Consider the following 26,751-nt stretch of genomic DNA (forward strand, 5'->3'; position numbering starts at 1 on the left):
CTTAAACGCACCTGGGCATGGAGAAGCATACTGGCCAATCCTCAGACCTCCTGCATGCAGCATGGCCCCGTCTCCCTGTTCAATATCGAGAATCAAAGTCTCTAGTGTGCAATTCGTGGACCTGAGAGCATATTCGCTTTTGTGGACGGACGTTCGAAAGCGACACGCATTCTCGAGCACCGGTTTGGATCATGATGTTGGATGATTGAGTATCAGCGGACGAGTGTGAGCGTTACATTGCGCATTGTGATTTTTAACATTTACGATGTGTCGTTGAATCGCAAGCGGCAGCAGTTATCGATCCATGGGCCAAGCCATCGTTAGGGTTGCAGTACGACGTCTCACCAACTTGAGGTTACGAACTGTCGAGCCCGGAGAGAAAGTGTAGTAGAGGCAGTTGGGAAGAATAGATGAAATATTGCGAGGTTTAATTCATCCGTGTTTCATCTTTATTGAAATGGTGTCCCTGAACGGAGCTGATGAATGCATCAGACGCTGCACGATGTTGGAACGAGAGCCTCGAACGGAGAAAGCTGCCCATATACTTTAGCATGACTGGGCCAGAATTCAGAAAACCGTATACATTTCTTTTGCATGATGGATCTTACACGCGCTCCCGCCATGTTCAAGTTGGATGATGTTACATACCTGCTCAACGGAGTAAACTCATTCTATCTAGACAAGTCTCGCCACAAATCAGTAGAGAAATCCTCATGCTGTTCAGAAAACACCTTTTTTGCTCAAGAACGACTCATTGTACAGTGAAGAAAATCAAAGAAGTAGAGTTTCGCCGGCCTCGAGGAGATTTGGGTTCTACCATACGCGCATAAGCGGTTGACCTCCTATCCTCCTCTCCACACAATCTCGTGCCTCCATGATGCCCCTGTCGGTGGAAACAACCATGATTTCGCCGATCTGCCGTAGCCCCTTCACCTCTCCCGCTTCTTGTCCCCGGATGACACGGCTCAGATCCGAATGTGACAGCCAAATGCGTTTTGTGGGCTTGGAGATCAATTTGAGTTTGCTCAAGACAGGCATCGAGTCGTGGTATTTTAGACCGAGCCATAGTCTGCGGCTTGCGCGGTTTGCCTGTGTGACGACGCCTTCATCGTCTAGTCCGTCTGGATCTGCGTATTCGGGCTTTGCAAACGTGATAGGCTGCTTGGTGACTTCGAGGCCCATGACGTTCAGCGTCACACCCTCGCGCTCGATATAGTTGGCTGATCTCCGCTTAGATGGACCGGCGAATGCTTGGAGAGTAGCATACTCAAATTTATGCTGGGAGACTTGCGCATCGTTCCTCCCTTTCCAGATAGCGCCTTCTTTGAGGTAGGATGTCTCATCATATAACGCGCGTTGGGCATCCGTCAAGGTGGCTAGAAACTCGTACTTAACACGATTTGCGAAGTCGTGATTCTCCTTTCTCTGTGCAGCATTCTCTTCTCCCTCAAAATCCTCGTCTTCCTCAAGATCCCGGTCTTTCTCAGGATCATAGCCTTCGGGAACCTCCGCAAATTGTCTGGCACCGCTGTCTTCTCCAAAGACGGTGGTTAGAGCATTCGCCTGACGATTTCGGATATCTTTTCGCACTTTCAAGACAAATCTGACAGCTCTTGCGGCCCAGCCGTCGTTGACGAGATCGTCGTACGACATCATAATCTGCTCCTCGGCGAAATCCACGGCGTCTGATGGGAACCCATGCTGCTGCAATGCTTCTTTCGTAGCCTTGTTTCGAATCTTGAATTCTAGTGCTGCTTCCGGGGTGAATGGATTTCGTTGTGCTGGTGTGAGAAGGTGGGAGCTGATGCGATTATTATCGCTTGGACCGTTGCCGAAACATGATGCTGGAGGTGATAAACCACCAAGTTTAACCTGCGATAGAAATCCTTGTCTATGTAGTAAAAGGGCAACCGAGAGGTGTAGTTTTGTGTAAGGAATTGGCGTTAGACCGAGTCGTGCCAGTGAGGCATTTTGAAGATGTGAACAGACGTGCGCGAGGTTGACGAGAGACATCGCATTCGAGATGGTGATGGCGACGTGGTATTATCGACACTATTGCATATTGCGCCTATTTGATGAATTCACCACTGATGATTGACAATGAACTTTTGGCTGGAGCACACGAGCGATCCGGGAGTCGTGCGGATGAGTCCTGATGGGGCTTAGCGCAATTACATCCACATCGAATGGACCATTGCGCGTACGGTGTGGACCCCTCCCAGGTGCGTGCAATTGGGCTTGCATAAAGACGAATTGATTGGGCGCTGTAGCCGCCGACCTTGAGCTTCGTCCATTGTCTACGACGCATTCGAACCCGGGCATTCATACATTGCGAGGACAGGATTCGTCGCAATACAGATAATCTTCCCTTCTCCTCGTAAACTACATATACGATCCAGCTTTGGGCGACCTAAACCGCGCCGGATCATCTTTGTTCATAACCTGGCGTGCCCCGCATTCAAACTACAACGATACCAACAACTACAACTGCGAACAGGACAAGATGCCTGCCGGTCCAGGCGAGAGTCTGATCACCACTCTGTGAGCTGCTCGGCATACGCAGGGATAGGAACATTGCTGATTACAGCTGCAGCTTCGGAGATGTTCACTACTATTTCAACGACCCGACTTCGAAACCACTTCATCACCGATTTGATCGAGGGAGCTACGTCTACCTGTATCACAACGCTGTCCAGCGCCAGACCAAGTTAGAGGTCGCAAATGCGGCCGGAACCCCAGATCAAGATGCTTTCCATGGATACCTCAATCATGCCCATATCCGCTACTCGCATCTTCAACCCAACCTCATCACGCTGGTCATCAACACCTCCGCTCTGTCAGACCACTCTACCTGGCACTTGCCGAGCTTCGACCTTACGAACCAACAAAAGTACTTGCACAAGATCCACGCATTGGACATATACCTTTGGACGGAGAAAGATGCCGCGACACTGTTGAATCATTTGAAGTCTGTCGTTAGTCCTGATCGTATGGATATCAAGAACGCGCCAGCATCGAGATCATCGTATGCTTCAAATGAGCACCATGACTCCATGAGCCCAGTCGTACAACAACTGGAAAAGACGGCGATTGGTAGTCAGTTCGCTCCACGCTCGGCTAGCACAATATCTGCTAGCTCGTTCGCAGGACCTCCCACCGCTCCCGCCAGCTCATTTGCAGGACCTCCTACAGCTCCAGTAAGTTCGTTTCCCGGACCTCCAACCGCTCCAGTCAGTTCCTTTGCTGGGCCCCCAACCAGCGCTGCTCCTGTCAGTACACCACCGCCTGTTATGGGCTACAACCCCGCTGCGCCTGCTGCACCAGAACCTGTGACCTATCGCGAGCCTACGCCTCCACCTCCAGAGGACGGTACTGGCACGGGTCTGCAGAATATCGGTAGATATGACAATGGCCCACAACTCCAATCCGCGACAGGATTTCAGCCCCAGCAAAGCAGCTTCATGCCCTCAAATCAGTCGCCAGCGTACTTCACAGGTCCGCCAGCTGCTCAGCGACCTGGTCCACCAGCCCACACGCCATCATTTGGCCCCACGGCCACCAGCACAATCTCTCACAATCCCGCCAACCCAACCGCATCACCTCCACCACCACCACAACAGCAGCCCGGCCAATACGCCAATATTCCCGCCCACCTCCAACAGCAATTCGCCAGCTATCCAGGCACACCCGGCTTCAACCAAACCTCACCACCTCCGCCTCCACCAAACTCCACCCAAACCTCTCCGCCGCCACCCGTCGGCGGCTACAGCTCCTACTCATACACCAACCCACAAACCCAACAGCAAAGCCACTCTGCTGCGGATGTGCATTCACAGGTCTATCGACCCACAGAAGCAGAGAGCTCTGGACACGGACCGAAGAGCTTCTTCAAACGCACGGCGACAGATGGAAGTACGGGCTCGAAGAAGGACACCAAAAAGGACACCAAGAACCGGCTGAATGATGGAATTCAAGGAATTGACAGCAAAGTCTCGGGATTACTGGGTCGTCTGGATAAAATGTTCTGAGCCGGAATGATGAGGGGATACATGCGAATCTAATGCCGTCAGGAATGGCAGGATCTGAGCCTTGCTTTGTGTTGTTGCGAAGATTCCCACCATTTGATTTCCATCAGCTTAAAGTACTTTTACAAAACCAGAAAAGGATACATCTGCTAAACACATGATGCTTTTTCACACACTTCCTCTCGCTCGCTGGTCCAAAGCCAAACGTCTCAATCCAAATCCGGCTCCCTCCTCGAGAACAACAGTTCCGGATCCGGATCCTCGTCAGAAATGTGATCACTCGGCGTCGTAACGCGCGTCCGCCGAAACTCTTTATCCAGGCTATGGATCTCTTCATCCTGCTCTCGATCAGTCGCCTCCTGACTCTCTACTCCCGTATCCACCAAATCACCACCGTCTTCCCTTCCTCTCCGACGTTCCACCGTCTCCCCCGAGGCACGCAACACCCCCTCGAGGATCTCTCGGCCTTTCTCTAAGGCTTGGATTTCTGCGCCTAAGGCTGCGATCAGGAGGTTCCAATGTTGCTCTTCGGCGTGGGAGATCTTGGTTTGTAGGGATGATATGAGGGTTTCCATGGCGTCGAGGAGGGTTTTGAGGCGGACGGTGCTGTTGTCGGATGATGTTTGATTGTCGGATCCGTCGTCATCGTGGTGGTCCCACGCGGAGATTGGTTGAGCGGGGGTAGAGAGGAGGGTCATTTCTTCGCGGAGACGGGTCTCGAAGGCGTGGAGTTCGTGGGTGGCTTCTTGCCAGAGGGCGGCACCTTCGTCCAGGGCGCGTTTTTCGTGTTCGATGGACTGCCGTTGGCGGGTGGATGTCTCGTTCTGGGTGTGGTAGTGGTCTTTTGCTTGTTGGAGCGTTCGTTGTTTGACCGGTGTCTGTAAGAAGGGTGCTCGTGCGCTGCTGTTGCTGCTCCACGATTGGGATCGGGAAGCGCGTTGAGCAGAGGGAGGCCCGCTGCGGAGGAATTTCTGCACGTCTTCCTCCAGAAGGCGGAGGCTGGAAGTGTACGAGGCGAGTTTCGCCTGCACGGAGTTCTCGACGGCAGCCGCTTGACTCATGAGTTTGCTATGACGAAGCTTCATTTCCATGAGCTGCTCTTCGGCCTGACTGATGTTCGTTTGGAGAGTGTCTGCTTCTTGTCGTAACCTTTGCACGCGAACGGTATCGTCCTCGCTACGAACATGCTGTGTTGCTTCTTCTAGCCCCTCTCTTTTCGATTCCCACGCATATATTTGATTGAGTGTGTCCGTAGTCTTCTCGGTCTCCCCTTGCAACTCTTCAAGCTCTTCCTCCTTGAGCGCAGACAGAGCGAGAATGCTTCTGTGGATTCCCCTCCTGGTGCTCCTAAGCCCTACTCTACGGGTCGCCGGTTTCTTGCCTTTCGCAGCACGAACGGAGTGAACAGTCGGAGTCCTGCTGCCAGTGGAGCTGTAATCATCTGCTGATCCTCCTTCCAACCCACGCACGAGGCCTTCCGCTTGCGCATCGAGCAAGAATTGGAGATCTGCCTCAAGCTCCTGCTGTCTTGTCCGTGTCGAGTCTGGCCTCTCAACAATCACCGACTGCGAAGGAATCGCTGGACGCAAGTTGGCCGTGCTCTGTAGAATCGGCGGCGGGATGATTGAGGCTGTCATCGAAGTGGGTGCGCGCCAGCGTGGAAGCTCATGACTCGACTCGGAGAGTAGAGGTAGTTTCCCTGATAGGGACTGAGCCAGCCATGACTTATTTGAAGACATGACGAAGCTCCAGGCGTTCCAGGTACAATATGTTTGGCCAAAGGAAATGACGGTCGTGAATTAGTTGGATATGTACCTTGCGCGAGCTCTGTGGATGAGGAAAGCACCAGTCGGAACGGCTTGATCGCGAATGTATCTCCTCTATTGATTTGCGTCCCTACTGGAGCAATTGTACGTCGGCCGTGGCATTGTCAGGTGAAACGTTGAAAGCAGGACATGTGATGCAGTGTGGTTTGCTCGTCAGGCGACAGTAATGCGCTTCGGCGTACCTCAGTCGAGATCTCACGTCATGTGCGTCAAAGCTTCTCGGGTGAATCTATCAACTCTCTATCGCGCTTTCATTTCGAACTGCCTCTCAGCAAAATGGCAAGAACTCGTCTCATTGGACCTGGAAGCATTTTACCTGGGTAGATGCTCTGCAAACACTTTCGCATCAATTCCTCTTTCATTTGCTGCGGCAATAGCAGTATCGCCCTTGCATCTCGACCACAACCTATCAATCCTCCTCGATGATGACTGTCCTGTAAGAATGCATCGCAGCGCTATCCTAATGAGATTGCCTACATCACATCATGATCCCGTGCAGATCTGCGTGAGCAGTGAAGAACACGTTAATCGATATTGTATGGGCAACAGAGTAGCATTTGAGGTTTTGATACAGCTGGTTGACGCCGAAGCCAAAGCAAGCCGAAGCTTGACAGCTGGAGAAAGGACCTGATGAGTAAGAAATTTCACAGTTTTTGGAGATTCGCTAAGACACAGGAGGAACTCGTGAAAATATACAGGTAAAAAACACATCTCGCTGCAACCAATCAGGATTGTCTTCATGCAGCATGAAAATTACCGGGTTCCGGTGACGGCGCTGGCATACTGGAGCGACGACGTCCTCCTCGTCGGTCAAGGAACACACCTGAGAGCCTATGATACACGCACACAAGCTCGTCTGTGCGATCATTCAGTATTCGCTACTCAAGCAATTCATGGAATCTCCATACATCATGGATCGTCCAATCCAATCATACTTGTTCGAGGCGGTCAATTGATCACGATTTTGATCGCAAGTAGACTTCCAACAGGCGAATTTTCCGTGGAGCAGAGCGCAGTCTATCAATCACCCGACTGGGTGCTCGATGCGACTTTCAGCCCGGCCATAAATGGGTGTACTGCTCGGGCCGCTCTTGTCACGGCTCATAATGCCTTGACCATATGTGATTTATCATGCGAACCTCTCTGTGCTCGGTTGGATATCGCGATTCCGGGGTCGAATTGTATCCTTTACTCTGCCAATATCACATGGCTGGATGATAGCAAGTGTCTTATTGCTTCTGGCACCGCCTTTGGCGACGTGATAGTCTGGTCATGTGCGGTCTCTGCAAGCGGCGAAGAGCTTTCAGCAGCCTCTCAGACACACTACGTCTTTTCAGCACATCAAGGATCCGTCTTTGGCGTGACCATTTCATCCCCTGAAATCGCGGCTTCTTTTGGAGGACGGAGCCGAGTGCTGGCAAGCTGTAGTGACGACCGCACTGTTCGATTATGGGACATATCCGACCTCACTGTAAAAAGTCCGACTCTACTGGAGCTTCAGCGACAAACAGGTTTCGGCACCGAAGATGCGAAAGATGCGAATGGTCCGCAATGTCTCTCGTCGGTCATGGGTCATATCTCGAGAATTTGGCACGTTCGATTTGTGCAGTACAGTCCAAGTGTGACTAAAGACGGCGCCGCACCCCTGAACAAGGCCGTAGTCCTCTCGTTCGGCGAAGATGCATCGTGCATTGCTTGGTCCGCGGAACCAGGTGTAAACTCGGTCGATCATCCTTTCCGGTTGACACAGATGTCTGTTGTGAAAGCACACGCAGGTAAGAGCATCTGGTCGGTCGGTATGTCGCCCCGTATGGATGTTGCAACGGGAGGTGCAGATGGCGCAGTGGCCATATTCCCAAGCTCTAGAATCACGAATGGAAACCCACTTCAAATCATCGATCGGACGCTCATCGACCAGGGCTCGCAAGGAGATAATTTCAAGTCATATGCATTCCTCGATGAAAGTCTGCTCCTTGCGACTACTGAGCACGGAGGAATTGCACTTTTGTCACAGAAATCGGATAGCACTACCACGCACAAGACCTTCGATGCACTGCCGGGGTTACGTGGCTTTTCGATCGTGGTGTCGATCTCTGGACTGGCATTTTTTGCAGGCATCGACGGCAAGGTGTACTCCTATTCAGAAGAGCTCTCAACTGTGACCGAGATTGCCGACACTGGGCGTAAGGTCGCCGACATGTTTGTTGGGAGCAATAGAAATGACGCACAACCGGAGCTTTCAAGCAATCTCACAGTGTTGGTGACTAACGTAGGTTCAACTACTGCTCACATTATACATGCGAATCAAGCAATCGACGTAATTACAATCGGTGCAGCTTCAACTCATGCGCAATCGAAACTCGAGCTTCCAACAGGTTTCATGGTCACGAGCTTTGCTTGTAAAGCATGGACGAACAATCTCACGGTGATTGCTGTAGGATCGAGAAGCGGAGCTGTCGCAATCTACTGCTTCGATTCATCCCATCAGAATGTATCGATTCCGACGTTGTTCGCGGGTATTCATAGCAAAGAAGCTGTGACCTCGCTCATCTTTCACGTAAGCTCTGCTACATCATCGAATGGAAGCTTGAGCCTGTTATCAACAGGTCGAGATGGAACATATGCTTGCCAAAGGCTCACTGTTGAGAAAGACACGTGCCAGCTCAAGTGCATTCATCAGCTATCATTGCCCTTCGGACCGAACATTGAAAGATTGGAGGTCCAAGAAAGCGGCCACTTGTGGGCTTGGGGCTTCAGGAGTAAGCAGTTCGTCGTCTACGACATCACATCGCAGCGAGAAATCATGACTGTAGAATGTGGTGGGGCACATCGCAATTGGACCTTCCGAAGTGGAGCGCATGGCGGAGAGTTCGTCTGGACAAAGGCTTCCAAGCTTTATTATACTCACCAAGATAGTTTGCCTTTCGAGCATGTTGCCGTTGGCGGGCATGGACGGGAAATCAAGTGCATGAGTATTTCCACGGGCTCTCCCCCTATCATCGCAACAGGAGCAGAAGATACAAACATCAAACTCAGCATATATCAGAACGAACGGTTCGACGGTCTGCTTACTCTGCAAAAGCACAACACCGGCGTTCAACACCTCCAGTGGTCTCCCGACAATCGATTCCTGTTCTCAAGCGGCGGCTTCGAAGAATTCTGCATTTGGCGAATAAGCTACAACGCGCCGATTCTAGGAATCGGTGTCGTTTGCGAATCAACGCATCCGAATCATGGCACTTCCGACCTACGCATCATGAATTTCGATGTGGAAATGCTTCCCTCACAATCAAGTGAAGCGGAGACGTTCGTGATCACCATGGCGTACTCAAATTCTAACCTCATTCAATGGCGCTATACCGACAAGACATGGTCCCTGGTCGCTGAGGGATCATACCTGACCTCCTGTCTGACACAATGTCTCCATTTCGGTGCCAGAAATACTCTCCTCACTGCAAGTACAGACGGACACATCGCGTTGTGGACGAAACACCTGCGCTCCAGCAACGAGACGAAATTGCCAACTTCACACGGACAAATCTCACCTTCCTCCTTAGAGTGGACAGTCCGGCACCCGGTTCACCAAAGCGCCATTCTCGCCGCAGCACACTACACCCTGCGGACCTCACCTCCAGTGAATCTGCTCCTCACAGGCGGCGACGACAATGCAATCGGCATAACCCGCCTACCATCCCTATCCGCCGCAGACCAAAGCACAACAACGATCTCCACGAGGGAAGCCCCCATCACCCTCCTCCTCACCCGCGCCCACGCCGCAGCAGTCACAGCCGTAGCATTCCTCGGATCGCGACCCTCTACCCCGACCTCTCCTTCTCCCCCTCACGAGGGAAATTTAGCACACGTCCGCTTCGCCTCCACGGGCCTCGACCAACGCGTCAAACTCTGGGAGATCCTCATCGACCCTGAAATCCCGGGGATCGACTGCGTGAGGAGCGTGAGGAGAATCCTCTCCCCGAATCACAAGGAGGAGACTGGCGGGGGCTCCTTCACGCCTGTGGCGGATATCTCCGGGGTTTGTGTCTTTCAGATTGACGATGCTCGTGGTGGTGCAGACGGTGCCGGTGGCCTAGGCGGTGGTACGCTGCAGCAGCAAGGGCAAGAAGAAGAAGAACGTGCGACGGAGGGGCGAGGGAGCAGAGGAGAAGGGGGAACGGGCAAGAAACAGCAAGCGATCTGTATCTCGGGCGTGGGAATGGATATCTGGAAGATCGCTCCCGTAGGGGAGGAAGAAGCGGAGGGGTCCTGAACGCGAGACAATACAAGGCAACGCGAGACAATGCAATGCAACGCGGCGGCGATGGAATATAAGGGGTGCATCATCGCCGGTTTTTTTTCGTTCATTCAATGGAAAGTTTGTGGTTTGGTTTGGTTTGTTTTTTCTTCTCTATACATGGGTCCGTCCTCCTCTCAAAATCGGCCTGTGCCGATCTCCTTCTACAAAAAAGGCAGGGATAACGTGCGAGACCCACCCGTCCTTCTCCCCTCACCGGTAGGAAAGATCCGTTCACACTCGCTCGCCCCTTTGCCCGAGTCCCACTTCTTCTCTGATGTTCTCGGACGGAATTTGATCTTCCCCGGGGCGGTGTCGCCGCTCGTCCCCTCGTCCGCGAGGCGATTTCCTCGACGACGACGGAGACGGGGACTCCTGGGGAAGAGAGGCGCGGATTGCGATTCCCGGAACGGTCGCGGTGATGTTTTCCTTTCTCTCGCCTGCGCGGGCGCATGACTTGGACTCGTCCGTCCCCCTTCTGTACTCCGAAAAGAAAATCTCCCGTCGAGGAGACTCAAATCTTGGGGAAAAATCTGCGTCGCGCAATGGAAGCGTCGCTGCGCTTCTCGGGGAAAAGGGATCAAAAAGAACGGACGGGGAGATCCTCGGGCCTCCAGATCTCCCGGATGGGCCAGAGCCCTTCACTTTGAGGGGGAAATCTCAAGTTCGATCCGCGAGTCGTTCTCGTGCTTTCCGTCAAAGAGCGGTGATTGGTTCGCGGTGGGCAGAGAAGCCCGATATCTTGAGGATCCTGCTGTGGCAATGAGAAAGCCGGGATTTCCTTCCGGTCCGATTCGCCTGTGGAAGAGGAAATCTCTACGGCATCATGGAGTCGGGGGTTCCTTCGGTAGAGATGAGGCGCTTTAGCGACACGCGCGCAAAGTCTCGGCGAGAAGAGGTGCCCGCGCCGATGAGGGCTTCTTTTGGAATTGGATCGTCGTCGATGAGGTCGATCCGGGAGGACCCCCCGCCGCGTTGTGCGCAAGAGACCCGGTGCTGACTCAAGGTGAAATGCAGAACGAAGTGGATATGTGTCATATTCGTTGTTTAGCGTCATTAATTTGAGGAATGGCTTGCTCGAAGATCAAGGTAACAAGGAGCGCTTGCAATGCAGCATGGGAGGGCGCTCTGATGGAAATGAGTAGAATATGAAGTCCAGCGAAGTCGAAATTCGCGCAGAGAGTGCTTCAGGGATCGAGCAATATTTGGTGGAGAAAATAAGAATGTATCGCCAGAGTGAATCTCAATATCATCGCTTTTGGCTCAAGACTGCGATATCGACATTGTCAGACGAAGCGAGCGTCGATACGGTAATGTTGCTGCCCGCATTTCCGACCCAGCAGTTGACCGGTCGGCTGGCGGCTGGTTGATACACGGCGACGGTGCAGGGTGTGTCGCTGTGCAAGGAGTTGTAACCGGCGCAGACTTCGATGCAATCGGCGAAGCTATAGACGAAGGCCTGTGTGATGTTTGACGAGCCGTATGTGGTTGTCAACGGGCTGACTTTGCTGCAGTAACGAGTGAAGTCGAAGCCTGACTGTGGTTGTTTGACGTCGGCCGCCAGGGCTGAGACGTAACGGGTGTTGTTTGATGCCGGGCAGTCGGAGAGTGGGGTGTAGGTCGGGACCGGAGCAGAGTATATTGATGCTGCAGCGGTCGTAGCGGTCGGGTGTGACGAGGAGGTTCTGTTTGGCTGGAGGTAAGCAGTTTTCTGGCACGTCATATAGAATGTAGATCAAGCACTCACGGTGTCGGAGCGGCGCCCGGATTTGATTCCCCATTCTGAATGTGTTGTCCTCCTACACCTCCTCCCACCGCGGCTCCAACGATCACGACCAGCATGATCCCCGCAACGATCAAGAAGGTTCGGATTTTCATTCCAAAGATGATCCGCGGAGGTTTCGAGGGCTGTCCTTCGAAGGCATATCTGCCTTGCTTGGAGACGATTGACATTTCTCGCAGGACAGGGTATTTATCGGAGTGAGGGTAGTGGTTGTCATCGTATTCCAAACCGTGAGCCGGAGCGACTTCCGGAGCATTGTGATATTGGTAGAGAGCGGATAGACGTTGGAGGATCGGTTCACGCTGTAACGGGCATGGTTGTCAGTCGTTGCCATTCACTGAGAGATCCGATCGAATTTCGTTATAGGACGGCCATCACGGATTATACTTACCGGTGCCGGTTGTTCTGAAGGCATTTTCGGATATGAAACGCCCTGCGCAGGCGACGACGATGATATATCAAGGAATGAAAATGGCAGTCAATTCCAGAAGAGAGAATTGAATATATCGCGCAGCAACAGCCGACGGGAATGAACGTGGTTGCGTTGAACACGCGTGCGTATGTAGATCTGGCTAGGGAAGGACGATGTCGATGATCGTATGTTGAATCAATGCGGAGAGAAGGGAAGAAGCTCGCAGTGGAAGAGAGTCCGTCTGGTTGGGATGAGGTAATTCGTCGGTATGGAAGAGGACGTTGCAGCAGAGAATGGCGGTGGTGGGAAGAGAAGGCGGAGGAGGAGGAGGAGGAGGAAGAGGAGGAGATCGCCCTGAACCGGGGTACAGTAGAGCGGGTGGATGTATTGTACTGGGCTGTAGTAATGAGGTGCAGTAGTTCTCCAGGGCTGGTTCGGTGGTGTGAGCGGTACCTGCAGTAGCACCCGTGGACAGCAGCGGCGAGACTCGTGGACGAGAAACTCTCTTTCCTCTCTCTCTCTCTCTCTCTCTGCTTGTCACTCACGTGCGGAGATCCACCCGGACAGGAACAAGAGCAAAGAAAAAGACCGCGGTGGAAGAAGAAGGGGTCATTGTCTTCACCAGTCGTGCAACGGTCGTGCCAGTTTCCCATTTCCCGGCTCTCTTTTTCACTTTTCTTGTGGTTTGTATGTATTGTATGCGGCTCTCCTCAACCAACATACGGAGGGAGGCACATGTACCATGATCAGTGAGGCTTCCAGCCCGCCCTACTGGCAATCAATCCTATCCTCGATCCTCCTCATCCCACCAACGGCCTACCTAAGCCAAAAACAGACGTCCAAGCAACTCTCGGAATTTCGGTACACACAGGGCATCCGTCGGAGCTGATCTACATCAACGGTCCAGATGACTCTAACGCATCTTGGGCATTGAAGAACGACATCATCGCGATATGCTCCAGTAGTCTCGGCGGCCGTTGGGGTGAGGAATTCGTGCTACAAAATGTCCGAAAGACCCGAGAACGTTTCACCCGTCGGTCTACGCACCATAGGGAGGAAAGATTTCTCTTCGCTTCGTATCCACGTCGATGACACGAAAACAGTGGCAGGAGCGAAGGACCGAGTACGAAAGAAGGCCTGAGCAGTATTGTCGTATTCGGCTCTCCTGCGGGGGAAATCAAAACCACCGTCCACGTGCGACGCCCAGAGCAAATCCCAACACCAACAGCCAAGCCCATGCACGACCCAACCAGCCAGCAGCCTATGAGCCGAACAGGATGTCATCAGAGAGCGAGAGCACCTGGGCATGGGCAGGCATGCGCCCCTATCCGATCCCTGATCCAGCGACAGCAGAGCCGTGCAATCCCTCCAACGCCGCATGCGCGGGGACACCAAAGTATGAAAACGCCACCCGCGACAGGGAATCTCTTCTTCCACTGTTGGCTGCGGGATGAGATTGCGTTTCCCGATGCGGGCATGCGCGTGCCTTGTTCCCAACAGAAACCACCGTCGTCAATGCCATAATCATGCCCGCGGTATCGACAGACGGAAATGAAACGAGTCTGTGGCATCGCTCCCATGTTGTAGTAATGAGCACGTAGATGAGAATGATCGACGGAGTCCGTTCCATCCGGCTCGGACAGACCACCGAGTTACAGTCCATGTACGAAATGATCAAACCATGCCGAGGGAAGGGAAGAGAGCAGCAGCGCCGCGTGTTGGACCCGTCATGCCTGCCCGCCTGTCTGTCTAGTGCTGCGGCCGTCCTCCCAGGCCGTCGTGATAGCGTGTCTCAGGCTCTAGTGACAAGCCATTTAGACTTCGAGGGGGCGGCGGGATCCATGGAGACAACGCGCGACGACCCGAGTCCCCCTTTTGTGTGTGATGAAATGTGCGATGCGAAACTCTCTCCCATGCGGCTTCTTCTTCCCGCGTGTCGGTCGTCGGGCGGGCACCTGCATGGTGTGATGAGACAACGGGATTTCTTGATCAATGCTCCACTGCGTCGCCCGTCCGGCACGCGCACACATGCGAATAGTCATGATGAGATGCATCTGAGGAGCGGTCCTCGCATCGCATGGCCCGATCGCAAGGGACGACACAGGTCCCGCTCTTGAACGCCATGTGTGCTCTGCAGCTCTCTCTGCGGAGGGAGCATCACAGATGTCACATTCGAATGTGACGAGGGCGTGCAAGCCAGGAGCGCACGCCGGGGGACCGACGCCATAAGAATAACTACTCCTGGCTCCGTACTGTACTCCACTACCTGTGCAATGATACACACAGCAAATGATACACACAGCAGCACGCCCGATTGACCTTTTTTTGCGCTCTTCCCTCTCCCTGATTCACCACTTCCCCGAGATCTGTGAGGGAGATCCCCGTGGTGTCTATCGAGCATATCTAATGATCATCACCACAGAGGAGGGGGAAAAGGGCTCTCAGCCGAGTCTGCTGAGCTGACCTCATCTCTCCAGTGGCGGACGATGCACGATCACTGTAACAATCCTATTATCATGTAGCACGTTTTGATGACAAAGACAGAAGAAGGCACGAGAGGGTGTTTCCTCCCGCTTATCAGGCATGCTGCTTTTCTGTGTGTGTGTGTGTGTGTTCCCGCAAAGAGAGCTGCGTAAGAATGTCGACGGCATAGCTCTCTCCCGCCTTCCCTCGTTGGTCAAACAAGTGCGTGTTTCCGGAGAAGAAAAAGGATGAAAGAAGAAGAGTAGTGAGAGAAAGGGAAAATAATTGCAGAAACCTCGAAACCATCTCATCTCATCTCCATCTCCATCTCTAACCCTCCCTCCCGCTCTCTTTCTCCCTCGGGTACACAAAAGGCAGAAGAAGTGAAACCGAAGAAAAGAAAAGAAAAGAAAAAATAAATCAATTAATCATTTGCGTTTCTCTCCGTAGCAAGGACATGAGTTTTTCCACCGACCTTCCCGCAGAACATTCCCATTTCCATTTCCATTTTTTCGCAGGAATGGGGATATCACGCGGATGAAAAGAAGTCTCCTACATCGGACGATGACTGTTGGTGGTGGTGATGGTGGTAGACCCGGATAGATCACACAGCAGGCGCTGAGATGGAGGCGGGCGGGCGGGAGGAAACAAGGAAGGGGAAATCGTCTTGGTCGTGAACATGGACAACAAATCAAGAGGACGGAAGTTTGAACGCATTCCCCCACTTGGGACTGTACATAGATTGAGGGGGAGGGGCCCTCCTCCAATTCCTCCAAAGAGAGCTGATGGTCAAACTTGTCAAACCGGCGGCATTCGTGACTCGGGGTTCGAGGATCCGCGCCTCCGTCGGCGAGTCTAGACGGCTTGGTACTTGCGCAGCTGTGTGAAGGAGAAAAAGTCAGTAAGATATCCTCTCGACGAACGAAGAAAGGGGGCGGATGAGGAAAGAAAAAGAAGAGGAAAGAAAAGAAAAGAAAGAGACTCACATCCAACGTCAGCGCCCTCGAGCTGTTGACCGCCTGATCGCGCATGACGCCCACCAGCGTCTCGCTGTTCTGGAACAGGCCGGTCTTGAGCGAGATGACGACGAACTGCATGCCGGGCCCGGCGTGCGCGCGGACGTACTGCGCCAGCTGGGTGGTGTTCGCGTGGTCGAGGGCGGCGTCGACCTCGTCGAGGACGAAGAAGGGGCTGGGCGCGAAGGTGTGGACGGCGAAGAGCAGGGCCAGGGCGGCCATGGTCTTCTCGCCGCCGGACAGGTGCTCCATGTCGCGGAAGCGCTTGAGCGGCGGCATGGCGTGGTAGCGCACGCCGGAGAGGTAGGGCTCGTCCTCGTCCTCGACGTCGAGCGAGGCGGCGCCGCCGAGCGGGAAGGACGGCGTCTTGGTGAGCTCGCGGTACACCTGGCCGATCTGCTCGGCGATGTGGGAGAAGGCCGTGTTGAAGAGGTCCATGCGCTGCTGGCGGATGTGCTCGAAGTCGCGGGTGGCGCGGCGCGCGGCGGACCGGGAGTCGTTGAATTCCTTCTCCGTCGCCTTCAGGCGTTCGGAGGTCGCCTCGAGGCGTTCCGCCGAGCGCATGTTCGGGGCCATTTTGTCGAGGGAGAGTTGGAGGGTGCTGATGGCTTCGGAGAGTTGGGCGTCGATCTCGTCGGTGGCGTCTTCTCGGAGGTCGTCGTCGAGGGTGGTGAAGTCGACGTGGATTCCGTAGTCGCTGATTTTGGAGAGGGTGCCGTCGCGGTCGTCGACGTCCATGGCATCTTCGTCTTCGTCGACTTCGAGCACCGCGTCTTCCAGCGGGAGGCTGTCGATCTTGCGGCTGCCGCGCTCGAGCGGGAGGTTGATGCCTTCGACCTTGCATGTTCGGAGAAGACCGAATCGACCGGTGGCGGCTTGCTGTACTTCCGTTTCGAGTGTGCTGACCTCCTTCAGTGTCTTTTCGACGCTCTTCTCACGCTTCTGTACTTCTCGTCGAGCTTCATTGACCCGTTCGCCACGGGCATCGAATTCCGCCTTCAGCCCTTCAATCTCGCCGTTGGCCGCTTCGATCTCCGCGTTGAGCACGTCCAATTCTCCAGCGATCTCTTCCCGCTCAGCCTTCAGCCTCGCCGTCGTATCACGTTCACGTTTCATGCTCGCCTGGTTGGCTTGGATACGTCGATCGATCTGTTGAAGCTGCTGCTCCGCGAGGATCAGCTGATTGGACAACCGCGAGGTTTGCCTCGTGAACTCGGCCTTCTTCTGTTGAGCTTCCTGTTGCAGCGCACCTTGCTGCTTCTCATACTCTCGAATGTTGGCATATCCCAGACGTTGGCAGAAGGCTCCAAAGACTTGATCCTCGATCTGAGCGACCGAGCTGGAATGCTCGACCAGCGTCTCCTTCAAAGATGCGAGACGGCTAGATTGCTCCTCGTACTTCGGCTTGATCTCGGCAAGCTGACTCTTCATATGCTGCAAGGTGCGCTTCTTGCTACTGATGTTGTTGTTCAACGCATTGAGCTCGTCCTGCGCATACCTTTGCTTGGTCTCCAAGCCTGAAATCTCCGAACGGAGTTGTTCCTCTTCTGCTTGTCGCTTGTGTCCCTTCGGTAGCGTATCAAGATCGCCTTTGATCTTGTCGGCCAAGGTCCTCAAATTCTCCACTTCGCTATCCTCGAAACGTCGCTTCTTGTCGTGGAGGTCACCGCCAGTCATGTTACCACCTTTGTGGATGATGGTGCCGTCCAGGGTCACCGCCTTGGCATCGATGCCCTTTTGATAGCAGAGATTCCTGGCGATCGAGATGTTGTCACAAACGATGGAATTTCCACACGCGTAGCTCATTGCACGCTCCAGGCTAGTATCAAAGTCGATGGTGTCGATGGCGAGGCGCATGCCCTGGTGCATGCCTCGCAGATTCGCATTGGCCTGCTTGTGGATGATGGTATCGAGAGGGATGAACGTAGCTTGACCAGCGCGCTGTTCCTTGAGATATTGAATGCAATCCTTGGCAGTCTTTTCCGAATCCACGACGATAGCATCGTAATGACGACCGAGCACGGTCGCCACAGCTGTCTCATACTTCTTCTGTTTGGGATGACACAAATGGCCGAGCGTACCCTTGACACCTGAATAGAGACGCTTCATCTGGCTGACCATTTCTCGGTGTTGGGCTTCTTTGTGAGTCTCGCGCTGGTACCCGACGGCTTCGTTGAGCCTGACAAGAACTTGATGTAGCTTCTCGTCGAGTTCGCGTTTCACTTGCTCCGTTCGATCTCGATCACTCGTGAGAGAGTTGATGGCGACACGTTTCGTCTCGATCTCTTTCGTGGTTGCGCCGACAACTTTCTGCACCTCCTTCTTCCGTGTTTCGAGCCCAGAAATCTCCTCGGTCAGGCTGGTCACGGCAGATTCAGTGCTCTGCACCTTCGATTCGAGAGAAGTGACGGTCTCTTCATCAGTCTTAATCTGGCGAGTGATGTTGTCGAGCTTGGTCTGGTCGCCACCTGTCCGCTTGTATACATCGGCACGGAGCCGCTCGAGTTCTTGAAGGTCCTCATCACTCAACTCCCGACCCGCCTGTTGTTGTTGATTGCGCCACTCTTTCTCCCAGCGCTTTTGGGCTTTCTGAACTGTGTCGAGATCGCTCTTTAATTTCGCCGCATCTTTCTTGTGGGTGTCTCGTTCTCCACCAATCTCTTGAAGCAGAGACTCATACTTCTTGACGTTCGATGTGTGGATGGAAAGTTTCTCGTCGATGGGAACCAGTGCGTTCTCCTTGTCTTCTACGGCCTTCTCCCTCTGCTTTACATCACGCTCATGCTTCTTGATGTCGCGGTCTACCTTGGCCTGCTCTGCTTTTGCTTTGTCCAATTGGTCGCGATGTTTCTGCACAGTTCGATTGAATTCTTTCAACTCCGCCTGGTGCTTCTGAATCTCGGCGGTGCTGTCCTGGATGGTGCGTTGGAAATGCCACAGCTTCCAAAGGATCTGGTTGACCACCGCTTGATCCTTTTCGTCGCGCGTCTGCTCAAACTTGTCGAGCTCCTCTTTCTGCTGTTGATACTGTTTGATTTCTCCGTTGATGCCACGACGTTGTTGAAGCTTATAGGTTTGCTCCTCATCAGCCTTGTCCTTCTCCGCTTTGAGGCGTTCGTACTCCGCCTTGTACTCGAATGAACCACTGATTTGTTCAATCAGGCGCGTGAGATCTTTTGGAGACTGTGCGGCGATGGCTTCGACATCTCCTTGAAACACCAAGAAGTTTCGCGCCTTGATCAGGATGTTTTCCGCCTCCAAAGCTTCGTTATATGTTTTGGCCGTGACTGAACGATTGTTGATTCGGTACTCAGATCCGCCGTTGGATGTGATTGATCGTTTCCAGCGCTGCTCTTCACCGGCATCGTCCTCGTAAACGGCCATGACCCAAGCAGTGGTGGGATCGTTGCGCAAGCCGCTCGTCTGTGTCGACGCATCCTCGTCGTCCGACGCGGCAGCAGCCTGTGAGTCGCCGTTCACCCCATCATCCGGTCCACCCTCGATCGCTTGACCATCCGCGTCGACCTTGGAAGTCTTGAGGACACGGCCACGATAGACCAAATCTTTGAGGTGTGTCGACCTCAAATGCGACGATTTGATGCCGAGAACGAAGGAGATGGCGTCCATGGAGTTTGATTTCCCGGAGCCATTTGGACCGATGATTGATGTGAAATATGAGTCGCCGAACTGCAATACATGATGACCTTTGTATGATTTGAAATTGAACAGCTCGAGCGCAAGTAATTTGCCCATGGTGAGCTGGCTGTGGTGGGTTGTTGACGATGGTGGAGATGAATGAGGATGGTCGACGGGTTCGTCTTCGTTGGCTCGAATTACCGATTCGATCGCGTGTGTTGCGTCTCACTCATTGCATCGTGTATAGGATGTGGAGGGGATTGTGTTCGCGCAGATGTTGATTGTCGCATGCGCAAGGACGGTGATTGAGAATTGATATGGAGATGTAACGCGTAGCTCACGCGTCGGCCGATCTTCACTCACACAGCACGCCAGCCCTGGATGGAGAGACAAGAGACGGACCAAACCAGCCGCAGAGACGGGAATTGTTTGCCCCACAATCGATCTCATCTCCAGCTGTGCCTGCAGCCAGAGCGGGACGGCTCGGGTGGACGGGAATTAGTCATGCTCTCTCACCGATGTGTCCCAGGGAGGGCTCGTTCGATCACCAGAATTCCCGCAGACAAACCTGGGAAGGGAGATGGATGCCCATGGGAAACAGGAAACAGTGCCCGCCCGCGTCTAGGTACAGTGTATACAGGAGTGCTGTACACAGTGTACAGTAATAATAATCATAAAATCACCTGGGCAGCTGGAGCCTCCACTACCGCCTTCTTCTCCACCTGGGCACACTTCACTCTCTTTTCTCTCTCTCCCGTTCCGTGCCTCCCTCCAACAGTATACTACAGTGCAGTATTGCGTATCGCATGGGCGAGAGATTTCCTCCGTAGAACTGGGCGTGGCGCACCCACATCCAGGCCGAGGTTTGCCCATTCTCCCACATCGTCACCTCCTTCAGCCTTATTGATTACCTAGGGATTATTGTGTGGTGACCGTGGAGAACCGTGACGTCAGGATCCCTCAAGCGCGCTCCCCTAGCTCCCCTTGGATGCCAGCTTTATTCCATCATCTATCTGACGGACAGTTGAAGACGCAGGTTCCGCCCACGGCTGTCTGTCGCGCACACGGACCTTCGAAAGTCTTTGGAGCGCGACGGCATTTGTTCGAGTTTACTCAGTACCTGAGTTTGCTCCCGAACCTCTCCTTGACAATGTTTTCGTGGTCACGGATGAGATGGTGAGATATTGGATGTAAGGCTACCGGACAGGCACACGCGTCCTCGCAGGTGGTGGTGGTGGTGGTGGTGGTGGTGATGAATGTGGTGGTGATGAATATATCCCCGAGCGCTGCACGTGATGGAACGGGCTCGCGTGAGTGGACGCGAGACTCCCTCCCTTTCTCTTTCCCTTTTCAACAGAGAGAGGGACACGGAGATCGTTGATCGGGCTCCTCTATCTGCAACCGCGCATTACTCCATGCACGTTTTTGTGAGAGCTGCGTCTCTTGACAGCCCTGGAGTATCGCTTATTATGTGCTTCGAGAGCCCTGTTATCACTCTGCCGCAGCCCTGATCACCACCGGAGAGACAATCGGCGAGCGCGCGAGGGATCAGGCGGTCCGTGGCCTGTGATGCGCCGGTCATTGGGTGTCCGGGTGAGTTTCGTGCTCGGCGCGCGCATAACGATCAGACGATCACATCGCGCGATCCTCCAGGGCACTGAGGACACTGCTTTGATCGTCTTTTGCACCTAACAACTGGTCGCAGCAGTGGCAGTCCTCGAGGCCTGGACAAGATGATCACCATTGCACATAACGCACCCAAACATGCGCGGGTGATCCTGAGGATCTGGCAGATGACTTTGCGATCCTGTGTGCATTTGGGTGCTGTGTGTATGTATATGCTCCTCCGCCACCACGCCCTCATGAGTAATAAACAGTAGTACTGTACTGTGCTGCAGTTCAAGTCTGCGCCAGTGACGGAGATGGCTGGCAGATGGGTGATACCTGCTGTACTGTGGTTATTGTTACCCATCTCGGAGCAATTCAATTCTGATGAGCGACACCCGCTCAGACTGTCCACGTCGAATCCCCGTAGATCTGCACTTTATCTTTGTTGAATATTAGTCCCCGTGGTCGGCAAGGTGTCGCCATCTTCCGCCAAAGAAAAAAGAGCTGGAGGCATCGTACATAGAGAGAGACCCACAGGCTGAACCACTTTAGCGGAACTCTGCCAGGTCCACCACCACCACCATCATCATCATCGCCGTCACCGTGAATTCTTCGTGTCCGCGCGGGAGACAGGCACGAAAAGGCAGAAAGAGGAGAAAGGCTACGTCGTCGTGCAGGTCTACGTCGCAACTTCTTCTCCCCCACTGATCCTCTCATTAAAACCACCCGGTTCGACGACCCACCGAAAGCAATCGAGATACTGTACGGTAATAAACTCCAGAGCAGAAAAGGTACGGGGCAGTACTTTTGGTCATTCCTACAATAATAAGCACCGCACCGCACCGCACACCCACCGACCAACCAAACCACCCTCCCTCCCTTACCGACATATCGGGTAGCGCACATGGCCCAGCACGCCGCCTGTCCGTGCCTGATATGAGCGGCTTAACTTACTCATCCCAACTCCGACGCCCTTACTTTCCGGGTCACCGCAGTTCTTATCTCGACCTCATCCCCGAGGAGGACGAATACGACGACATCCCTCAGGAGGAGTTGGAGGCCTACGCCCGACTGGCCGACATTGACGCCAAACCCAAACCACCCACCACCACCGCCGCCGCCGCCGCCGCCACCACCACTACCCTCCAGCGGACGCGCAGTCGCGGTCGATATTCCAGCAGGATGACCACCGACCTCGATCAAATGGCTGCTGCCAAAGAGGAAAACTCCAAGCCGCCTCCCACGTCTTCCGAATCAGATGATGCTCTCAGGACGAACGGCCATGCGACACCCAGCAACATCAACACCGGCGATTACCTCTCCGCCGGGGGAGGTTCGGCCAGTGGTCTCAGCACACCGACCACGCCTGGGCTCTCCGCCAACTTCGACTCCTTCGACCGCGAGAGTTTCCCTCCCGTCGACCGCCTGACGATGTTCGACATCCTCGAGAACCTCGCCCTCCCGCAACGGCTCGAGCGCATGCAGAGCGCGATCCACGACAACGCCGAGAAGCTCCGCCGACAGCGGCAACGCCTCACCACCCGCGCCTTGTCGAGCAAGAACATCGTGGTGGACGAATGGAGGAAACGCGTCAAGATCGACCCGGATCAACAGTTGGAGAAGTACCGCAAGCGGATGCGCATGTCGGTGGACCGGCTGAGCAGGAGATGGAATGCCGCAAAGTCGGTGACGGTCATGGAGAAGGTCTCGTTCGTGACGGCCGTGTTGAACATCTTCATTTCCGCATACATCATCGGCGCATACCCCGAATATTTCCACTACTGGTACTCGCTTCAGCTCGCGTGAGTACAGCAAACTTGGATACATCTTATGGCCTGCCAGGGATGCTAATGATGATTTTGCAGCTACTTCATGCCCCTGCGATGGTACAAATACCATCAGATCGGATTCCACTATTTCCTCGCGGATCTATGCTACTTCGTCAACATCTTACTCGTCATGTCGATCTGGGTCTTCCCCCATTCGAAACGACTCTTGATCAGCACGTATTGCCTGGCCTTCGGGAACAACGCAGTCGCGATCGCCATGTGGCGGAACAGTCTGGTGTTCCACAGTCTCGACAAGACAACGACGTACGCAATTGAACTATCAACATATCCCCCAAACGAGAAGCCGAAACTGACGATATCGTTCTCAGGTTGTTCATCCACATCATGCCCTGCGCCACCCTCCACGTCCTCGTCCACCTCATCCCTGAATCCATGCAAAGGGCCAAATTCCCGGCCATCCACACCATCAAATTCTCCCCCGTCGACGCCCCCGAACACTACAGCCTGCTCGACATGATCATCTGGGCGACGCTCCCCTACGCCATCTGGCAGCTCTCCTACCACTTCCTCATCACCGTCCGCAAACGCTCCAAGATCGCCGCCGGCCGCCCGACCTCGTTCACCTGGCTGCGTAGGAGCTACCGGGGCAACTTCCTCGGCAAATTCGTCCTGTCCTTCCCGGACGCCTACCAGGAGTGGGTCTTCATGGGCATCCAATACTGCTACGCCCTGCTCACCATGACCCCCTGCCCCATCTGGTTCCGCAGCTCGTACGCCTCGGCCTTCTTCATGGTCGTCGTCTTCGGCTGGGCCTCCTGGAACGGCGCGACCTACTACATCGACGTCTTCGGCCGCCGCATGGAGAAGGAGCTCGAGGCCCTCCGCAAGGAGGTCGCGCGCATGGCGAAGAGCCCCGAACTCGCCGGCCAGGACGGCTCCTCTAACGGCGCCTTCAGCCCCATCTCCAGCCCCAACGGCCCTTCCGCGCTCGATGGCGCCGCGACGTCCTCGGCCTTGGACCTCGGTCCCGCGGCGCAACTCGGTTCTCCCGCCATGAGCGGCGAGGGCGGCGGCGCGTCGATGCATTATCGCGGGAAGTCCATCGAAGGCATTCCGTATCTGGATAACGAGTCGGTCGTCGACTCGGTGGATGCCACGCCCGCGGGGGAGGCCGGGATTGTCCGCACGATCGACGGCGGAGTCACCGTCAGCGGGGAGACGCCGTTTGCGAAGTTGGGTGGGGAGCAGGAGGCGGGGGAATATTTCGCGGATCATGCCAAGACGAGGTGAATGGGGACGCTGTCCCCATGATGGACTCTGATCGAGTCGGCGCCTTTTGGGCTGTTGATCTGTGCGCGTGGAGGAACGAAGAAGGAGGAAGACGGATGATTACGATGTCACGTGTATGTGTGTGTGTGTGTGTGTGTGTGCTTGGTCTCTCTGCCTGCTGCTTGCCGCTCTTGATAATTTCGAGTGTTCATCACTACTTTTAAATAATACCCCACCACTTCACATCAGAACCAGAAGGATCTCCGGATCTCTTGAAGAGTTTCCATTGCATGACTTTGAATAACTTCATGAAAGCGCTTCTTTACCCGATCGAGGATCGCAAACATCCCGCCGTCAAACATCACATCTCTGCATCGTCGTCCAGCGACTTGCTTCCAGAAAACCTCCCGATCCAGCAACTCGATTCCCTACGTCCTCCCCCTCAACTCCCTCTCCACCTCCCTCGCCTTCTCCCTCATCCCCTCCATCTCGCCCTCCTCCACGCCCTCCTGCAGCGCAGCCACACTCCCGCTCAAATCCCTCACCACACTTTCTAAACCGCCCAGCAACCTCCCGATCTCCGCTCTCTGCCGCAGAATTCTCTCCGCAAGTTCCGCATTCTCCTTACCCAACGCGTCCTGCCGCTCGCTCATCTGCGCCTGATACGTCGCCAACGAAGGCGCCAGATGCGAAATATACAACTGCCGCGCCGGCAACGTGTGGGGCGGGATCGGCTTCTGCACCGCTCCTCCGCCGTCGTCGTCTCCATCCCGCCGCGCCGCGGCCTCCGCCACGGCCGCCGCCTTCCTCCTGCGCGCCTCCTCCACCACGCGGTCCAGCTCGTTCAGGCTCGGCACCACGTTGCGGTCGAACAGGATGCCCTCGAACTCCCGCCGCAGCACGTCGCCCAGCTTCGCCGTGAACTGCTCGTGCAGGTTCCGCACCGCCCCGGGTACCTGCGCCGCCGGCGTCGGGAAACAGCTCGCGAAATTGCCGTAGTTGCACACCCGCAGCACGTGGGCGACCGCGTCGTTGTACAGCTTCTGCAGCGCGGTCGCGCGTGGGCCCGGCGCGGAGGCCGTGGGCGGCGGGTGGGCCGGGGACGGGGACCGCGTGTCAACGTCCATCGCTTGGTCTGTAGAAGAGGGTTCTTGGGTGTTGGACGATTATGAGTTCGTCATGGTCTTTCTGTTGTGGGCGTGTTGCGATTGTGGTGCTGGTGTGGCCGCATTATCATGCCCTTGCGACGCTGCGGGGGGAACGCGTTGGACGCGCGACTTGAGTGGGACTCCGCGATGGATTTCTTAGGGCTTCTTCTTCTTCTTTCTTCTCCTCCGCCGCCGTCATCGAGCGTGGAATTCGGCATGGAGGCACGGACCCTTCCGACCGATGGTTCGGGAGCTTCGCGCCGCGTCCGAGCTAGTTCCGATTCGGCTTTCGAGGCCAATTGGTGCTTCGACGCGCGCCGCGCGAATGAGAGCTCCATCACTTTTGTCAGCCATTTCATCACTTAGCTGCGACCATCCACTTCATCTCAATCGACGAGGACGCCAATTCCTTCCCAGCGCATCATTAGATTGATTCGCTCTACAGCCTCTGACGGACCTCATCCCATCCATCGCACCCTCGCGATCATGTCTGAATACGCCAAAAAGAAGAACGACGAGCTGATCGCTCTGTGTAAGGAGCGCGGCCTCGCCCATTCCGGCAAAAAAGCAGATCTCGTCAAGCGACTGGAGGAATTCGACAGCCAGCCGGCCGCGTCAGACACGGTCCCTGCTGGTGCTGCCGCCGCCGCGCCCGAAGACGAAATCGACTGGGACGAGGACGATGCGGCCAAGACCGCTACCACCGCCGCCGCCGCCAATGCGATCGCCGCAGGAGGCCTAGGACAAGTCCAGAACCCACAAGCCGTCCCCAACCAGGAAGCCGCCATCGACCCCGCCACCACCAGCGACCTCACAACCCAGCCCGCGCCCGCCGCATCCGCGCCGGAGGAGCAGAAGGAGGAGGTGGATTTCAGCACCGGGCTCGCCGCACGCACCATCGACGAGGAGATCGAGAAGCGCAAGGCGCGCGCCCGGAAGTTCGGCCTGCCGGAGGACACCGAAGAGATCAAAGCCCTGGAGCGCGCCAAGCGCTTCGGCACCACTGGTGCCACCGAGATCCCAGGCTTGGGCCTACTCAATGGTGCGCTTCCCGAAAAGCGAGAGCGGAAGCAGAGGGGTGGCGATGCGACCGAGAGCGATGGAGGAATCCGCAAGAAGGGCCAGGAACGCTCGCGCGGCGCTCGGGGTAAAGTCCGCGCGGCGGCGTCCGGCGGTGGTGAGAAGAAGGCCAAGCCTGCCTCTGCGGCCGCTGCCGGTGAAGGAGGACAATATCCTGGTTGGATGACGCAGAAGGACCGAGAGGCGGCCGATAGGCGGAAGGCGAAGTATGCGTCATGAGAAGAGCATTCTTTCCGGAGTTCACGCTCTCTTCTCCCCATGGCTGTTGGACAGCCTCGACGAGCGAAGGTTGCCAAGCGGAAGACGTTCCCCGAGACTTCACACTCTGGTGGAAAGGAGATGAATCGAGTAGCTTCGGCATCGAAGTTACCACTACATATGCCGCAGAGCATACTCTTGGAGCT

The 26,751-nt window shown here is 54.9% G+C and overlaps 12 protein-coding genes across 12 annotated transcripts; 4 read left to right on the plus strand and 8 right to left on the minus strand.

Annotated features, from left to right (window-relative positions):
* Window positions 1-752: 752 nt before the first annotated feature.
* Window positions 753-2,090, minus strand: K489DRAFT_376076 (uncharacterized protein). The gene has a single exon (XM_033603830.1). It carries the CDS (start codon window positions 2,011-2,013, stop codon window positions 814-816), a length of 1,200 nt encoding a protein of 399 aa, XP_033464948.1. The 5' UTR covers window positions 2,014-2,090; the 3' UTR covers window positions 753-813.
* A 413-nt stretch (window positions 2,091-2,503) lies between these two features.
* K489DRAFT_406539 (uncharacterized protein) lies at window positions 2,504-4,086 on the plus strand (the record flags this gene model as incomplete). The annotated part of the gene is made up of 3 exons (XM_033607269.1): window positions 2,504-2,541; window positions 2,594-4,021; window positions 4,071-4,086. The coding sequence occupies 3 exons, from the start codon at window positions 2,504-2,506 to the stop codon at window positions 4,084-4,086; spliced, it is 1,482 nt and encodes a 493-aa protein (XP_033464949.1).
* On the minus strand, window positions 3,959-6,018 carry K489DRAFT_376078 (uncharacterized protein). Its single transcript, XM_033603831.1, has one exon. The coding sequence runs from the start codon at window positions 5,762-5,764 to the stop codon at window positions 4,235-4,237; it is 1,530 nt and encodes a 509-aa protein (XP_033464950.1). The 5' UTR covers window positions 5,765-6,018; the 3' UTR covers window positions 3,959-4,234.
* A 111-nt stretch (window positions 6,019-6,129) lies between these two features.
* K489DRAFT_349689 (WD40 repeat-like protein) lies at window positions 6,130-10,118 on the plus strand (the record flags this gene model as incomplete). The annotated part of the gene is made up of 2 exons (XM_033602409.1): window positions 6,130-9,948; window positions 10,042-10,118. Exons 1-2 carry the CDS (start codon window positions 6,591-6,593, stop codon window positions 10,116-10,118), a joined length of 3,435 nt encoding a protein of 1,144 aa, XP_033464951.1. The 5' UTR covers window positions 6,130-6,590.
* A 129-nt stretch (window positions 10,119-10,247) lies between these two features.
* K489DRAFT_31630 (uncharacterized protein) lies at window positions 10,248-11,576 on the minus strand. Its single transcript, XM_033601150.1, has 2 exons — window positions 10,833-11,576; window positions 10,248-10,786 (listed from the first exon to the last, which is right to left on the minus strand). The coding sequence occupies exons 1-2, from the start codon at window positions 11,197-11,199 to the stop codon at window positions 10,377-10,379; spliced, it is 777 nt and encodes a 258-aa protein (XP_033464952.1). The 5' UTR covers window positions 11,200-11,576; the 3' UTR covers window positions 10,248-10,376.
* On the minus strand, window positions 11,392-12,340 carry K489DRAFT_367005 (uncharacterized protein; the record flags this gene model as incomplete). The annotated part of the gene is made up of 3 exons (XM_033602823.1): window positions 11,392-11,827; window positions 11,890-12,227; window positions 12,317-12,340. The coding sequence occupies 3 exons, from the start codon at window positions 12,338-12,340 to the stop codon at window positions 11,392-11,394; spliced, it is 798 nt and encodes a 265-aa protein (XP_033464953.1).
* On the minus strand, window positions 12,090-13,072 carry K489DRAFT_31641 (uncharacterized protein). Its single transcript, XM_033601161.1, has one exon. It carries the CDS (start codon window positions 12,988-12,990, stop codon window positions 12,313-12,315), a length of 678 nt encoding a protein of 225 aa, XP_033464954.1. The 5' UTR covers window positions 12,991-13,072; the 3' UTR covers window positions 12,090-12,312.
* Window positions 13,073-14,310: 1,238 nt separating this feature from the next.
* On the minus strand, window positions 14,311-14,983 carry K489DRAFT_31691 (uncharacterized protein). Its single transcript, XM_033601198.1, has one exon. It carries the CDS (start codon window positions 14,736-14,738, stop codon window positions 14,376-14,378), a length of 363 nt encoding a protein of 120 aa, XP_033464955.1. The 5' UTR covers window positions 14,739-14,983; the 3' UTR covers window positions 14,311-14,375.
* A 672-nt stretch (window positions 14,984-15,655) lies between these two features.
* K489DRAFT_367006 (condensin complex component SMC1) lies at window positions 15,656-19,569 on the minus strand (the record flags this gene model as incomplete). Its single annotated transcript, XM_033602824.1, has 2 exons — window positions 15,656-15,679; window positions 15,787-19,569. 2 exons carry the CDS (start codon window positions 19,567-19,569, stop codon window positions 15,656-15,658), a joined length of 3,807 nt encoding a protein of 1,268 aa, XP_033464956.1.
* Window positions 19,570-22,242: 2,673 nt separating this feature from the next.
* K489DRAFT_415730 (uncharacterized protein) lies at window positions 22,243-24,445 on the plus strand (the record flags this gene model as incomplete). Its single annotated transcript, XM_033608176.1, has 3 exons — window positions 22,243-22,862; window positions 22,926-23,153; window positions 23,219-24,445. 3 exons carry the CDS (start codon window positions 22,243-22,245, stop codon window positions 24,138-24,140), a joined length of 1,770 nt encoding a protein of 589 aa, XP_033464957.1. The 3' UTR covers window positions 24,141-24,445.
* Window positions 24,446-24,628: 183 nt separating this feature from the next.
* On the minus strand, window positions 24,629-25,219 carry K489DRAFT_303931 (Nnf1-domain-containing protein; the record flags this gene model as incomplete). Its single annotated transcript, XM_033600495.1, has 1 exon — window positions 24,629-25,219. A coding segment is annotated over one exon (591 nt), but the record flags the coding sequence as incomplete, so codon positions are not given.
* A 534-nt stretch (window positions 25,220-25,753) lies between these two features.
* K489DRAFT_386343 (uncharacterized protein) lies at window positions 25,754-26,566 on the plus strand (the record flags this gene model as incomplete). The annotated part of the gene is made up of 1 exon (XM_033606215.1): window positions 25,754-26,566. One exon carries the CDS (start codon window positions 25,754-25,756, stop codon window positions 26,564-26,566), a length of 813 nt encoding a protein of 270 aa, XP_033464959.1.
* Window positions 26,567-26,751: the final 185 nt, after the last annotated feature.

The sequence above is a fragment of the Dissoconium aciculare genome (genome assembly GCF_010015565.1).
Source record: "Dissoconium aciculare CBS 342.82 unplaced genomic scaffold K489scaffold_1, whole genome shotgun sequence".
Lineage (NCBI taxonomy): Eukaryota > Fungi > Ascomycota > Dothideomycetes > Mycosphaerellales > Dissoconiaceae > Dissoconium > Dissoconium aciculare.

Bases quoted from the DNA above. Each gene is read 5' to 3' on its own strand.
- K489DRAFT_376076 (XM_033603830.1), bottom strand. From the start codon at position 2,013: ATGTCTCTCGTCAACCTCGCGCACGTCTGTTCACATCTTCAAAATGCC.
- K489DRAFT_376078 (XM_033603831.1), bottom strand. From the start codon at position 5,764: ATGTCTTCAAATAAGTCATGGCTGGCTCAGTCCCTATCAGGGAAACTA.
- K489DRAFT_31630 (XM_033601150.1), bottom strand. From the start codon at position 11,199: ATGACGCTAAACAACGAATATGACACATATCCACTTCGTTCTGCATTT. The intron at 10,787-10,832 runs GCACGAGAACGA...TCCCCCTCAAAG, and splicing joins TCACCGCTCTTTGACGGAAA to TGAAGGGCTCTGGCCCATCC.
- K489DRAFT_31641 (XM_033601161.1), bottom strand. From the start codon at position 12,990: ATGGGAAACTGGCACGACCGTTGCACGACTGGTGAAGACAATGACCCC.
- K489DRAFT_31691 (XM_033601198.1), bottom strand. From the start codon at position 14,738: ATGCTCGATAGACACCACGGGGATCTCCCTCACAGATCTCGGGGAAGT.